The 15,729-nt window shown below is 41.9% G+C and overlaps 1 protein-coding gene across 1 annotated transcript in view; it reads left to right on the top strand.

Annotated features, from left to right (window-relative positions):
• TMTC1 (transmembrane and tetratricopeptide repeat containing 1) overlaps window positions 1–15,729 on the top strand; it is a 129,476-nt gene that overhangs the window by 48,040 nt on the left and 65,707 nt on the right. Inside the window, exon 7 of the mRNA XM_010566218.1 lies at window positions 8,164–8,353. Within this exon, the coding sequence (XP_010564520.1) occupies window positions 8,164–8,353 (190 nt within the window). The remainder of the gene's footprint in view (window positions 1–8,163; window positions 8,354–15,729) is intronic.

The following is a 15,729-nucleotide window of genomic DNA, read 5'->3' as shown; positions in this document are numbered from 1 at the left end:
CTCCAAGAGAGATTTGCCAAGTTAAAAAAAGAAATCCAGGCTACTAAATATGCAGAAACCACATCCAATTGGGGACACCATGCTAGCTAGAAACTGGAAAAAAATATGTTCTTATATGCTTTGTTTGGCATTAATTTTTGGTCGCTGCTGGAGAGGGGATCCTGGTCTGGACAGACCTTTGGTGTGGCCCAGTTTGGCCTTTGAACATGACTGTATGTTCTGTGTAACCTGTCTCTAATCTTGGACAACACATGTATAAGTTAAAGTAGACAGATAATGATTTATTTAACCATTGGAAGACAAAATATGCTTAAATAGTGACAGTTTTTCAGTCTTTATTAAAAAAAAAAAAAAGATTGGTTCAGTATATTCACTAAATTACTGTCTTTAAAATTACAAGTGAATGGGGATGCAAATAAATCCTTTGGAAATCCAAATATGAATGCTTCAGTCCCTGCAAGGTACTGGATTTTTCTAATATTCCCAAATATCTTAAAACTTACAGTGACATAAATGAAAGCATTTGCATGTCTTTCAGTGTGTTGCTTGGCAAGGGTGATCTGAGAAGATGAAATCTGTCCATCATACCCTTTCTCAGCGGAGGCATAAATTAAGGTGTTGGGAATCTTGCTATTCGTAAGCCCTGCCATTACAGCCTGTCCCTACAGGCTGTTGTACGCTGCAGAAAGGACGTACCTTCTTCAGCAACCTACCTTAAAGAACACAGATTTCCAGTCATTGTGACTTGCCATCCCCAAATCTGCTGTGGGTAAGCTGTTGCAACAGAAGAAACCAATCCCAAATCTCTGTTAAAACATTCTTGCTTGTATTAGACGAAAGTTGAGGAAGAATGCAATTAGGTTTTGAGAGCTGCCCAGCTTTAGGTAAACAGTGTACTGAAGTGCAGTTCAAGTGTTAGCAGGGCGTTGAGTGGTGGGCTGTCATGCTTCAGACGTTTTGCACAATGTTTCTTTCTTCTGCCATTCTTGAGGGGAAAGAGGTAGGAGGCCTCTGGATAAACAGGTTGTATTACTAACACCCTGGTAAGACAAGGGGAAAGTCCATTGTACAGCATGTCTCAAGGTGTGTGAAACAGATTAAATCCTACCAGGGATTTCAAACTAAGAAAGTGTGGTGGTTTTTTTTAAACTGTATATTTGGGAGTCAAGTTATATTAATTTCTGCTGGCATTTGCCTTGTGACCTCCCTTGGCTGATCACTCTGGGCATGAAGCAGGCTTATTTGTGGTGTTGCATTAAATAGTTAATGCATTTCAACTAAGACTGCCTTGAGATAACGTTGTCCTGTGGTTGAACCGCTCTCTCTGTGAGCTGGCTTTCTGTATTTCTTTGCTGTTTAAATCAGTTAAATGAGAATTCAGTGCCGCAGAAAGCTGGAGAAATGCTTATACATAAAAACTGGCACATACTCCTTTTTCGTAGAGATTTGTTTTCTGAGCAATGCATTTAATCATTCCAGTTGTAACTTCAAAGGGAATGAACTACTGAGAGGCACGCAGCAGACCTGTGCTGGAGAAGTGGGTCCCTGTGCCAGCCAGTTCTGCCAAGGCAATGGAAGTCAAGTGCAGCAAGTACTCTGGTATGGGATTTTCACTGATCTTAGGCTAGGAACTGGCGCTGAAATAGACCCCTGTGACATACCAGTTCTTAAGTAGCCAGGCTTGCACATGCTTCCCAAGTGGAAAAGTTCTGCCTGTTTTGTCAGTGCTTTCTATCGTGTGCCCAAAGGTGCTTAACTTCAGCGCTGCGTGTAGTCTCTGCAGGCACCCAGCATTCAGGGCTCACTTCTAGAGACAAAAGGGAGAACAACAGCGTTGGTAAGAATTGCTGTCATGCCCACCTAGGGGCCAGATGGTCTACACATAAAGTGTAAAATGTATTCTTTTATTCCAAGGGGGCTGGGGGTCGGGGGAAGCCTATCTGGAAGACAGTGCTACAAAGCAAGGGCCATCCTAGCAGGTTCCCAGAGCCATGTGAAAGATTTCAGCATCTCCCTCAGTTGAGTTTTCTTGGTTTAATGAACAAACCCAGGCAGATAGTGCTGCTCTGGAAATCAGCTTGATAGGCGTTTTTAATGGGTCGTGGTGCTTGCTGCAGGCGCTGGTTAGGCAACAAGCCTTCCCTGCCAAAAGCCCACATATGGAGTGGAGGGGGTGCAGCCAAAGCAGAGGCCATTGACTCCTATAGGCAAGGCATTTTGCTTTTCAAAATACTTCCACACAGGAGGGCTAGACCGTGGCCAGTCTCTGAGGCAAAGCAGTGTGCCCAGGACACACCTTTGGCTCCTGCCGGCATTGTGTGGGTAATGCTCTGGGGTACAATGGACCGTTTTTAGAAATGTTATCACAGCGGGTTTATGTGGTCTGGTTTTTAATTTCCTGAGGATCAGCCACCAGTATCTCAGCAGCCGTCTGGAGGACCCTCCATCCCCTGCCGCCTCCGTGAGCTTCTTCTGAAGCAGTTGCCCACTGGTGGCTGGGGCGTTTTGGCTGTGTTACTTCTGGAGCGTGCTGCTGTCAGTGGCGAGCTGAGGATCATGTTTGATCACGAGGCACGTCCTTGCCCACAGCACACGGGGGTTTGCAGAGGGAAAACAGTACGAGATCAATCCCAGGTTTTCCAGCATTGAGGCTCTGACAGCGGGCTTGGGTTTCACTGGAAATTCACAGGCTCTTTGAAAGTCTTTACTCTTCAAGAATTTGATATTTTTCAGATTCTTAGCCACAGAGTTGAAACAGCTGAGAGAGTGCTGTTCACCAGATCAAAGTTCTTCAGGCTGTGAAGCTACAGAGGACAACATAGTCTGCCTTTCCCCCTGTGCCCCTGGTGCACACAAACCCACCTTCCAGAGAGAAGTTATCTTGCTATTCATCAAGCTGCAGCTGTCCGTTTATCTGTATCTTTGTCTTTCCTACTCCTGTCCTCTACTGACTGGCAGCTCTTTTCCCCTAGATGCAAAAGTTTTGATGAAAGGGAATATGCAGGCACTTTTCCTAGTTATTTTCTGTCTAGCTGATACTCGAGTTTGGATGTTAAATTGGAATTAGTCTGTCTGTTGCTTGTTTGTGTAGTCTTACTCCACAATAGCTGAATGTGCTGGATAGACAGCGTGATTTTTCTTCTAAGGCTACGAAAAGAAAATCTTTAGGTTGACAATATACAGAGCAGGAAAATAAACTTATGTGGGAAGGTATGACTGGACTGGCCGTTCCCCAGGGGAAGCACAAATATATACAATTTTAAGACAATATCCTTCAATACCACCACCTGGTTATAATTGCAGCCACATGTGTCCTAGGAGGACATTATTGTGCGGCAGCTCATCAAACACACTTGGTTTTAGGGCTGTGTAGAGGATGAAGAGAGCCTTGAGCTGAAATCAGTTCAGCTGTTAATGCAAGTGAGCTCTTTTCCCTAATAAAAGAGCTCTTCTCACCCCTACAGTGAACTGAAACCTTCCCAAGTTCTTGGCAGTGTGGTCTTCTTTTCAGAAGAGCATTAATAAGGTCTGTGACTTCTGTAAAGGGTAATGACTATCTTCCTGCTTCTGTTTCAGATGCCTCCCTTCTTTGTACACCCCCTTCTTTTCCCAAATACCAGTTAAGTGCACTGTTACCACCTGTCTTCTAGATAGGTCCATTTTTTTCCCAACCAGGGGCATATTTTGCTTTTGCCTTGCTAAAATCCCCAGTGCAGGAAAGTCTTCCACTTGCAGGTGGATACCCTTCTGGGTCTTTGGGGGTAAGGTTGTTTGCCAGGAATGGGATGGGTTGTCCCAGTGGGTAGGTGGTAGGTTGCACCACTGTATGCACTTAGAAAGAATAGGGTCACTGGCCCCCACCTTTCCATGCAGCTTTGGTGGGGCACAGTCTTGAGTCTTCTGAGCACTCGTGTAGCACAGTTTTAGGAAGAAATCTATAATCTCAGTCCCAGGGAGCTGGAGAAAAAAGCTTAAAATGCTGCAAATCAGAAAGCAAATTAAACTCCTCATAAATATCTATGACTCTTGTGGTTTTTTTTAGCTAGTCTCACAATCCTCGTGTGCTCTGACTGCCTGGGTTTGACAGAGCTGAGACTAGGGTTTTTCCAAGCTCGTTAGTCTCTATTACAGCACGGGGTAACAGACAATCCCTCAAGTATTTTTCTGTCGTATTGTTTATGGCTTTAAGTAGTACCCTTTACTTTCATTCTTGCAGCAGAAGCAATCAGTTCAGATAGTTGTTTTCTGCAACAGGTTCTAGGTATGAGTCATCCTGTATTTATCTCAAACAAAGCATGCAACAGTACATTTAAACTAAAAAATTTAAAACTAAACGAACTGGATTGCCATGACAACACCTGCTACCTACAGGAGGGTGTGTGTTTTTCTGAACCTGCCAGAGGTGCTGAGAAGTGAAAAGAAACACTTGATACTTGCTGAAATTTGGATTTCCATGTTCAATTTGGGAAAAAAAAAGGGGGGGGGGGGGGGAAGACTCTACTGTAATGCAAATGCTGTCACCCAGCCCGTGGGAAAACTGATTGCCAATTAAGAGGCAGATTCTTCCAATCACCTCACCTCTGTCTTGCCTGGGATTAACTGATAGAGCGTGAGATGTTACAGGCAGGGATTTTTCTCCCTTGGAATTCCAGCAGGCATGAACAGCAATATAGAGAAGATCATTAATTTAAAATGTAATTCACTGAGTCAACTAATTAAAAGAAAATACTTTTGTTGCCATTTGCAGGTAGGCCACTGAAATGTAATTAGCTCCTGGAATGATTCCATGAATCTTCAACTCTTTTCAAAATTTGCAAATTATTTCCTTGCATTTGGTGAGAGGGTTCTTCCAAAGTTTCTCCTGCATTTAGCTTTCTCCCTGGTTAGCCACACGGATGTAATGGAATATCATATACTTTCGAGAGCCATAAGTAAAAAGCAGCACTGAATTGTCAGTAACTATTATTAGCATCCTGTTATTTTTCTGTTCCTAGTACCTAGAATAGTGACAGTTTGTAGTGCTTTATTTTATACAGCCATCCATCGCATTCAAGGAGAGTTTACCAATGCTGAAAGCGTATCCAAACTTTTGCTTGGATCAGAGCTCGCTCAAGGCTTTCTCGCAGCTTACAAACACCTCCTAAAATCAGGCAGCACCCTCCTGCATCTTGCTTCCATGCCTGCTGATGGCACATGCATGTTCAATGAGGATGTTCAGGCTTGGTGACGAGAGACGTGGCCAAGGGTTCTCCAGTAGGGTGTCTGGAGAGGTGAACCAGTTGACCGTACAGAGATGGCAATGACTGTCACAAGCTTTAAAATAGTTTGCCACTCTTGGCAGAGCTTATTTAAGACATTATTGTTGTAATGTAATGGAACGATTGTCCATCTCCTCTGGGACTTACCTCTGGCAGCAAGTTGTGCACATGGCTCCCAAGGAAGACCAAAACCCCACAAGCACATGGAAGGAGAGACTTGTTTACAAACCTCTCCTGATCACTGCGTGTCCCGGAATGTGTCTTCTCATCTTCGACAGCAGTTTGTCCTGATCTTCCAGCAGAAATGCGTTAACGCACACTAATCTGGCTACCCTGAATTCCTCTTAAAATTTGTTAAACTGGCTCAATTTGTTATGGAAGCAAACTGTGTTTATCTAATCTGTGCTGCATAATGATTTATCGGCTCCTGCCTTATCAGTCAAGATGCAGAAAAGCAACTAGTCTGCCTTTAACTGCAGTGCTGCAGTTTGCAAAGATCCCAAATGTCATCTCATTCCTTCCTATCCAGCAGCCCAGTCTAAGTAAGTAGAGGAGGGTTTCTGGTGTGCGTTGTGGTTTGCCTACAAACCTCCATGAATATTGTAATGCTTGTTGAAAATATTAATATGCCAGGGCATAAAAGGACACTCCCTCCAAAAACTGGGCTCTCCTAAGGCATCAAGTGCAAAACTAACTCAACACTTCTGAAAATCCCGTCTAATATACGCACTTGTAACAATGTTGTATGCCATTAAATTATTCAGATTGACATAAATGGAGATGCTTTTTCTTTTAAAAGTAAAGCTGGAAATGGATATCAGTTTGGCTTTTAAGTTGCCCTAAGTAAATGCTGGCAACCTTTTCTGAGCTGAGATTGTATTGAGGCTGATATAGAAGTCTGTTTTGTATTGTGGCTGAGCAGAGGTGGGGCCAGGCCACACATAACATCACGAGCGAGCGCCTTGGCATGATAAGCTCCACCAGATTTTGCATTGCTGTGTTTCTCTGTAATGTGGGAGATTACCAGAAAAGATTGCCCTGGTGACTAGAAAAGACGTATTTGTTTCTTTAGAAATACTGAACAATCAAAGTTGTAAGAAGAGTTTGAGTAAAATTAGATTATGTTTCTGAGGGATGCTTTCTTAAATAGAAACTGGCTTTTTAATCACTGCCTCTGTTAAAAGAGAAGATGGATTTTCTCTCACTTTTCCCCTTGTTTACCACCTCAGGGTGGGGAAGGGGAAGAAAATGGGGGGATTGAAGAGAAATGTACCAAATGGCTGAAAACCTTCAATATGTGGGAATATTCCATTTTCCATCAGAATTGGGAGCTTAGAAAGATTTGCGGGGAAATGAGAATGTGCCTTTTCCACTGTTTACAGTGAAACATTATTCCAGCTCTGTAAGCCTCCCTGGTTTTGAGTTGCTGTGTTGCTGGAGACGTTTGTTTTTTTGGATGAGAAGAGAAACTGATATCCTAACTGTTTGTGGTTATTTAAAAATGTTTTCACAAAAATCTAGGCTTGTTTCATCCCTGTGTCTTGGCCCAACCCTGTCTGGGAACTTCCATCCTGCCTGCCTGGAGTCACATTTAGCTTCAGTGACTTACCCCTTCTGCCACAAATATTATATAATGTTGTAAGTGCTGTTCTAAGGGGCTGCGTTTTGACCCCAAAGAGGCATGTTTGTAAGTGGTGAGTGAAACAATCCTCTGTCTACACAGCTTGACATCTCTTGGGCATCCTTTGTTATCATTTTAATAAACCTGCTAAGGTACCATGGCAACTGGGTGTGATAACAACAGCCAAAGCAGGCTCAGATGGAAGAAACCCTATGCAGGATATAATATAATTTCACTTCTGTTTGAGTATTTGCCATCTTTGGTGCTGTGTACAATGTGGATTTTTCTACTTGCAAACCAAGGAAGGGTTTGTCTGTTCTAAGGCTGTCGCAATTTTGCTTCCTTGACTTCATGATGGCTGGAATAATCTCCAGCCTCTTGCATACAAAAGTACTTGAACTTTTGCAAATGTGATTTGAGGGGGATGCACTTTTGTGCAAGTAGCTGCCAAGCAGCAAAAGCCTGGGGAGGACAGGGGATGTTTGTTTGATTTTATTTTTTTCTTGTTTTCTTTTTATTTTTTCTTGTTTTCTTTAGCCCAGTTGCACACATGCTGTTCTTGTTCAGTCTTCTGAGGGCATCATGTTCCCCATTTCCATTCCCCATTAATTTCCTCTCTATTGAGAATACCAATTAATGAAGATTACAACCATGTGAAGGGCTCCCTACTTCTCCATCACTTCTGTGGCACATCTCATGCAAGCTGTCCCCAGCCCTAATAAGCTGTGATGGGATCAGCCAAGAATCACCCTGTGCCTCCTTTCCTCTGTATTTTCTCTCTGTGCTGAGGCGCAAAGAGAAAAGACAGAGAGGTCTGACTTTAATTGCTCAATGTTGTACACATAGGAGAAATCCTAAATTGTTAAGTTAAACCCAGCTAGAGGGATGTTTTGTATTGCAGGGGTGATGCAGTGAACTGTGTAACAGTTCAGTATATGTATGTACCTGCTTAGTTATTATTCATTTATTGTTGAAGCTGGTAGAAAGTCACTTCAGAAATCTAACATTCACATAGGAGATGAAGATCTGTTAGTTTTCCAACGGCTGATGCATAGAAACCATGTAAATATTATTGATCTTATGTTATTCTTTAAATGACCTGTTGAAGTGTGCCTTACCTATGCTAGTATCTCTTCATTGACAGAGAGCTATGGTAGTGCCTGTGTGTACAGAGGTTTGGTTATTTTTTCCCTCCTCTCATATAGTATGTGGTAGCTGCCAAAGCAAAAAGTTTCATGTGTGGGCAGTCATTCCATGTATTACATTACCCGATTTCTTTTGCAGGTTTCTAACTTATTCCTATCTTCTGGCCTTCAATGCGTGGCTTCTGCTGGCACCGATCACCCTGTGCTATGACTGGCAGGTCGGCAGCATCCCTTTGATCGAGTCTGTCTGGGATGCGAGGAACTTAGCCACAGTGTTCCTGGTGCTGGTGATGACATTACTCAGCCTACACTGCATAGCTGCGTTCAAGGTAACACCAAAAGACACGCAATACAACGTTTTGTTTAAAATCTTTGTTTCCTAACCTTCAGATGAAATGGGCAGTAAGCGCAAGTTTTTCTCTCAAATGCATTGGATTGAAGTGAAAAAACATACCGCTACATAACTAATGCAGGCAAGCTTAACAGATGAAAATGTCCCTCTAGTTGAATGTCTCAGTCTCTGATTGGTCTGATTTGAGGGCAAAACCTGGCCTGGAGTCCTGCATTCAATTACTGTTAATGATCCAAACCCCACTGAAGTTGTTAAGCATCTCTGCTTCTCTCATAGTCATTAGGATTTTGTCACTTGCTTCAAACAGGACTGGGAACTGTCATCTGCAGAGCCATTTGAAAATGAAATAAATTTTTGTATTCTTACCTTTGCTGTGCTTCTAAAACCTAAATGTTGGATACATCTTGATGAGAAGATTTTCTATCAGTCAAGTAATGGAATGTGGGAAATCTGAAATTATCTGGAAATTGTTATTTAGCATAAATAGTATAGTTGGTAAGCCATGCTTCACAATTCAGCGTTTCAGATCCACCATTAATCATATTGCAGAAATGACAGCGAGGTTGTACTAGACTTGTCAGAGATCAGATATGCGTTTACATGGAAAGGGTTTTTTTTGGGATCATAGGGAGTTAAAAGCTATTCCTCCTTCAGTTGTGTTGTGCAACCTTCTTTAGGAAAGGTGTCGGTAATCATTTTTGAAATAGTACAAAAGTTTCTGTTCCTTAAACATAGGTATCACTGAAAAGCATAGTAGGGGAGTGACAGGTTTTTAATACCTATGTTATGCTAAAACGTACAGGTCATGTACACGCTTCAGTCTACCCTGGCAGTCTTCCCTGTGCTCCTGACAAGAGACAGAAGATGAAGCAGACTGCAGAGTCATTAATTTAGATTATACATTGACAGATGCTGTATGGGAAATAGGGGAAAATACCCTATTAGGTATTCACTAGTTCTACCTGCAGGTTGTACATCATCTTGTATTCCTCCTCATTTCATTACTCACTGCTAGAGATATTCAGAAGTGTTTGTATTAGACCTAATCCTGTTCCCAGGGAAGTTAATGATAAAATTCTCATTAGCCCAGTACTGAACACTTCTGAAACATCTTATCCCATGTTCTTTGAAGTTTCAGTTGCTTTTTATTTCTTTTCCTGTTGTCAGAATTGGTTCTATGTGTAAGATTAACGTTGTTGGTTTGCTGGGAGAAAAAATCTGTCAGGATTATCCAAAGACATTTTGTGTTATTTTATTTTGGGTGAAACGATAATCCAGAAGGATTCCTTTGGGTAAGTGAATTGTTTGTCTTCTGTCAAACTGCAAAACAAAATATTTCAAAGCACTTTGTGCATTAAATGTCTAGATTTTATCATATTTTTATTCCTTCTGGTTTTTTTTATTCTTAAGGGCAAAACAATTCAGTCTGGATTTATGAATACAACTGATTGGAAACTGCAGCTTCTAATTTTTTTGTGAGAATAAGTTCACTGCTTTGCTCTTAACCACTGTTAGTGTTGTGTTAAGCAACATGATTTTCACTCTCCAGGCATTTACTTACTGGATGCTTTGAAATTTGTCTTGTAGATTCCTTTGTGTTTATCCTTGAAAATCCCAAACACAGACTAAATTAGGTCTGAAGTGATCTGCTGTTGTGTCTAACCCAAGTAAAACCAGAACCATCACCTATTCTTGACAAAGTGCTCTAACCAGTCTCTGCTCACAGCCTCCCAGCAAACCCACTGGGAGCATGGAACTGGTAATGGTTCCTGGGGTCAACATGCTTCCCCCAGCCCTACGTATAATTAGAGGTAGCTGAAATATTCTGCATTTTGGGAAATTCTAAATTTCTGAAGCTATTTTCTATTTTATTTTTAACGACTCTCATAACCCAATTGTGATACTGGCATTAACTGGTATGAAGATGATTGTGTTGTGCCGAGTAGTATGAATTATTGAGGAAAGCAAACAGTAGGAAGAGGCACATTTCCTGGAACTAAATTATCCCATTTGGCTTTGGACACTCTCAGGAATGTCTTCTACAGCGAAGAGAGGGAAGTTCAGGACACGTGAACTGCAGGCACAATTCATTTTATTAGGCTCTTAAGAAAGCTTATTTCCAAATGCAACAGCAGTGGCCTTTTGTACAACATTGCTCCCCCCAAGAAGGACCATCCTTCAGTCAAGCCCCAGACGGGCTATTTCTCAGTATTTTGCAGCTTGTAGGCAGCATGAGACACATCGGTTATTTTTCACATTTCATAAAGCGTAAGACGTTCTGCTTTCTTTTTGAAGCAAACACACAAAACTGTCTTAGCAGCCATTTTTCTCTCCTTTTTTTCATTGCAAAGTCTAACCTGGAAGCAATAGCTTGCAATTTTCTGAGGAATAGTTTTAGAATGAACAGACATGCAGTTTGTGTGCCTTTTGTTTGAGTGTGTAGGTGTGCAGGGGTCAGAGAGGACAAAACCTCATATTCATTCTCATTGGCACTAATACTTTCCTTTCTGTGGCATGGAGAATGGAAATGCTAGAAATTATTTTGGCAGAAGTGAAGACATTTGTGCAGTGAACATTGAACTGATTTTCAGTGGCAAAAGGCGATGCGCATGCATCCACAAAACAGGCTCACAGGAGACTCACAGAATATATTACATGGACTGTAATCAGAGAATGCACGTATTGGATTTCTGCCTTTGTTGCCATTGAATTTTAAACAGGGCTAATTTGTTGTTGACGTTTGTGATTAGGGTAATAACCCTGTTGGCATGTATGTGTAGTGCTGATAAAGGACATCTAAGGCATGAAGCTTTCTTGTTCCGTTTCATTTTGTGAACATTGTTATACCTCAGAAGGGGAAGAAACAGTGCTTTGCTTGGAACATGTCTGTTACTAGATGGGTTTTTTTATGCTGAAAACTGAGATGCAGTTTTATGAAAACTGCATGAAAATTTTGAGATGAAAATTTTATGCAGAAACAGAGAAGGCAGGTCTCCAGTTCATTATTGTTTGGAGAGAGAAGCCTTCCTCCTCATGCACTTTTGCTGTTGTCCTCCTTACATAATGAGGAAGTCACTTGAAAAATTGTTTTATTAATTCCTTGTATATAACTTTCATTTCCTGGGTCATTTCGTGTGCATAGTGCTAATGGCTGTTGCTTATCAGCCAAAGAGCTCCCCGTGAGCAGCTCCCCAAGAAGGATTTGTTGCTCTGCGCAGAGTTTAGCTGCACAGCCATGCTTGTCTCTCACTGCAGCCATCTCTATCACAAGTGACAATTAACGTCCGTCTTCAGGAGGCCTGGTGGGAGCAAAGAAAAGGCCTGCTCCTTGGCACATCTCCCACCGTGGGAGCAAAGGACCTTGCTGTCATCTCTGGCCAAGATTTTTTCATAATGACTAATGTGGCAAAGTTGCAGTCCATCGTTGAGTCCAAGCAGCTCTTTGAAACCTTTTGAAACTTGATTTTTCACCACACGGGTGCCCAGCATGCTCTGCAAATTGGTGTCTCTTGAGCCGTTCTAGCCAAGGCACCAGGAATCACTGGTGAGTCTCGAAATCCTCAGGTTCCGCTCAGCTCTTTGCGGTGAACTTCCTCACCCAGGCTGGTTGGGCTTTGAGTAGTATGCCGGGGATGTGGCAAAGGCTGGGGATGCTATTGCAAATGCTGCTTCATTAGCAGTGCGATTAAAATGCAGCTTGTCCTGTAGTTGTAGCTGTGAAGGTATGTACAGAGCACATTATGGGTCACATTTCACTTTCTGTGTGGTACCTGATGTATGGAAGGCTGATAGTGGGAAAACTCATGTGTGTGCAATGGGGTAATTCAGAGCAAGGTGGCTTGGAAAACTAATTTGAAACAGTAGCTTTTGTACCTGACTGGTCTGGGGAATTTATTGGACCTCATCCTGCTTGGCCCTTGTCTTGCATTTATGCTCATGACCAATGCTATGGAGGTACCTTATGGTGGTTCACAGCACCTTCTACTTGTTCAGCAGGAGCATGTAATGATGTGCAACAGTTTGCTCATGTCTGAGGACGCAGTCCTACTTATGTTTCACATCAATTGGAAAAAAACCCCAAACATCTCTAGGATATATCTTTTCAAAGAATATGCTTTGCTGCTGTGTGAGATATGGCTACATATGGTACAGGAAATTGTGATGATTTTCAGGTTATATTCATTACATGCAACTGAGATATATATTGTTATACTGTTCTTTCATATGCTACAGTTGGTTGTTTTTTTACTTCAAGTCTAATTTTAAGGTACTGCTGTCCCTACATTTCTCTGCGTACTGCTTCTTAGCCAAGACAAGGCATTTTATACCAAATTATTATGACTTTAATTTGTGCTGTAATTGGCATCATATTGCCATTTATGCGGTGGTTTATACGTATGAATATCATCTAAGCATATTCCTCAGTCACTTGCAGACTAAATTTTTAGCTGACAATGTTTAGTACCATCAAGGAGAGGAACGCATTTGTGTCTTCTCTTTGTATGCATGTTTCTGTTGGTTTTGCTAGCACTCGTTATGTGTATTCTGTCATGCTATTTACTTTACCCTGCACTCCTGAGACCTTTGCCTCGTTTCCCAGGTTTGGCATTTCATTAATAAATCACAGCTTATGGACCCTTCTGGGGAACAATTGGCTTTTATAATATTCTACAGTAGTATCAGCACAGTTAGAAAGTATGCCTAGCAAAATTCATATGCCACAACACTTCCAGAACAATACCTGCTTCAAAGGCACGGCAAGGTGAATAAGGCTATTTATCTGACGAGCTGGAAACCACAGTCATTTTCATAAAAGGTCCATTTAAAATAAATCCTGCTTTCATTTTCCTGAGGGCCCACTTGAATTCCTTTCACATAGAGAGAAGGTCAGGACTGATGTTCTTAATCCTTAGCAGCGAGGTTTTTCTATGCTGCTTCTGTTGTTAATGTTTGCTGCGGGGAGAGAGTAATAAGCCAGAAAGACTCTGTTTAGTGAAAGCTGAAGGAAGGGGGGAGCCCCTTGCGGGCGCCCTGCATGCCTCACCGGCTGCGCTTCTGCTCTGTCGATGCTGCAAGTGGATCAGCTGCGGGTCCCTGGTGGGGCTGGAAGAAACACGAAAGCCTTCCCAGGGTGCTTGCGGTGCCAGCTGACGGACTCGAATGGAAGAAGAAACCTTCCTCAGTCTGTATGCAATTGCCATTCTGAATTAAAGAAGCAAACAACAAAACAGCTTTTGCATCAGATCTTTTTTTCTTGGTAGATGTTTGAAATAACATGTTTGGAGTGTGGTGCTCTGAGTAAATACAACCATAGCTGAAGTAGTTCTGATTTGGCTCACCATGAAGATACTCAGCAACTCACCAAATGGGCTCTTAACTCCTGCAGGAGTTTGTCACACTAGGTAGGTCATTTTCATAGCGGCAGGTAGTTCTGCCATTTTCAGCGTATTAACACTGAATTACTGTATTTTCAAAGATACTCTTTTTGTTTCTACCATTTTCTTCTGATTTGAGTTAATATTTCAAGGCCCACTCAGAGCTGAAAGGTTTTGGAGTGGCACAAAGTAGCGGTGAGTAGGAGAGGGTAGGTGGAATGAGGACCAAGAAATTTACAGCTGGGGGAGATAATGATGTTCATTGTGGCTACTTGGTCTTAGTTAAGCATTAGGGTGCCAAACTATTGTGTGATTTTTGTTAAGATTCTCTTGTTCTGTGTTACCTCTTAAGAGCAAACTCAGCATGAACAGAGTTGCTTTTCCAAAGATCATGCTTTTATGTACTGTAAGCACTGTGCATGTGTTTAGATTTTACCTTTTTTTTTTCTTTTGTTTTTTTTTTTTTTTCCCCCCCACATAGTGAAGCAGCCTGCAGTCATAGAATGAAAGAGGGAAAAACAACCACAAGGTCAAAAGCGTTATTCTAATTCCTGGAGCAATTTGTTGACTTTCCTATTTCCTGTTGGAATGTTCCACTTCTCTTTCAAAGATGTGTGTGCTCCTGCATCCTGCTTAAATTGGCTTGTCAAGTGGAATTAGAGGTTGCAGAGATTAAGGATTGGGAAAATGAGCTTATATCTTCAGGGAATTTTAGAAACCTGTGTAAGAAAGACCATAAACACACAGCTGAATGGATGGATAGCTGAGGTCTACAGGGAAAAAGAAAGTAGTAGATATCAAAATTTTACTTTAAGATACTAAAATAAAAAGTGAAATATCAGTAGAATATACTTCTGTGCCCTGCTGTGCATTATGGGATTGGGAAAGGACTACTTCTGCTTTTATTCCATAATTGAAAGCCTGATTTCCAGAGCTGTTGAGCATCCACAGTTCCCATTGATGTAAATAAAGTTTTTTAGGCACTTTCAGCATTTCTGAAAAATAGGCTGTTTTACCTAGTGGTACAGACCAGGACTTGCTTCCTTTTGGAAATGGAAAGCGAATGATCTCGTTAGGGTGGTCTGAGATACGCGCCAAGGATTTCTCTTCAGATAATCCTGGGGTTTGATTCAGTTTCTGACTGGTGTATGTTTGCCTGTACACCAGTTCCTGAATAGGTGCTGCTGCTGGTGAACTGAAAAGTAGTTTTTGTTGTTGCCAAATGCTTGAAATAGGATTAACATGTCATGTAGTTAATAAGCAGTCATCAGTGATGGTCAAAATAGCATTGGAAATCTCCATGGCTTTGGACTATCTGTGAAGTAAAAGATTTGCTTAATTCTAGTCAGTAGTAACTGTGGGTGATTTTGTCAGAACTAGATGATCACCAAGGAAAACAGAGTTATTTTAGGAAGACAGTGAGTTGCTAAGCCTGGCATTCAAGCAGCTGGCGCTACTGAAGATGCTGGTTGTTTTTTGTTGTCTTTTTTAAATTTTTATGAGATGAAAGAATAAAACTCCTGAGAAATTGCAGAGATTACAGAATTTGTGGTTCTTTTTGCAGGACCAAGCTGATTAAGCCAGGTGTCTGAGCCGGATTTGAAGTTGAGGAGTTACCTTTTCCTTACCAAATGTTTGAGTTTTTCAGACCATCTGTTGACACCTGACATTTGGCACCATTTGCTTGGAAGCGGTGGCACAGGCAGCAGAGTGAAACAGCCACAGCTCCACAGTGCCCTCCTGTTTGGCCATAGAAGACAAAGATGTGCGTGTCCCATCCTGATTTCTGCTAGTGACCTAAAGGACACCATGCTGATGGTACACGGAGCATGGTACAGCTCTGCCATAACTTGTCTGTGCCTGTACCAGCGAAGTGGGACTTGGGAGCACCCAGTGCTTCCTTCTGCGAGCTTTACATCAACAGATTTTTTTTCCTGCGAAGGAATGAATCCCTAGGGTTGATTCCCAATGAGGTTAA

Source organism: Haliaeetus leucocephalus, unplaced genomic scaffold (genome assembly GCF_000737465.1).
Source record: "Haliaeetus leucocephalus isolate CR32 unplaced genomic scaffold, Haliaeetus_leucocephalus-4.0 Scaffold206, whole genome shotgun sequence".
Lineage (NCBI taxonomy): Eukaryota > Metazoa > Chordata > Aves > Accipitriformes > Accipitridae > Haliaeetus > Haliaeetus leucocephalus.
Note: the sequence above shows the minus strand (reverse complement) of the source record. Positions and strands in the feature narration are given on the sequence as shown.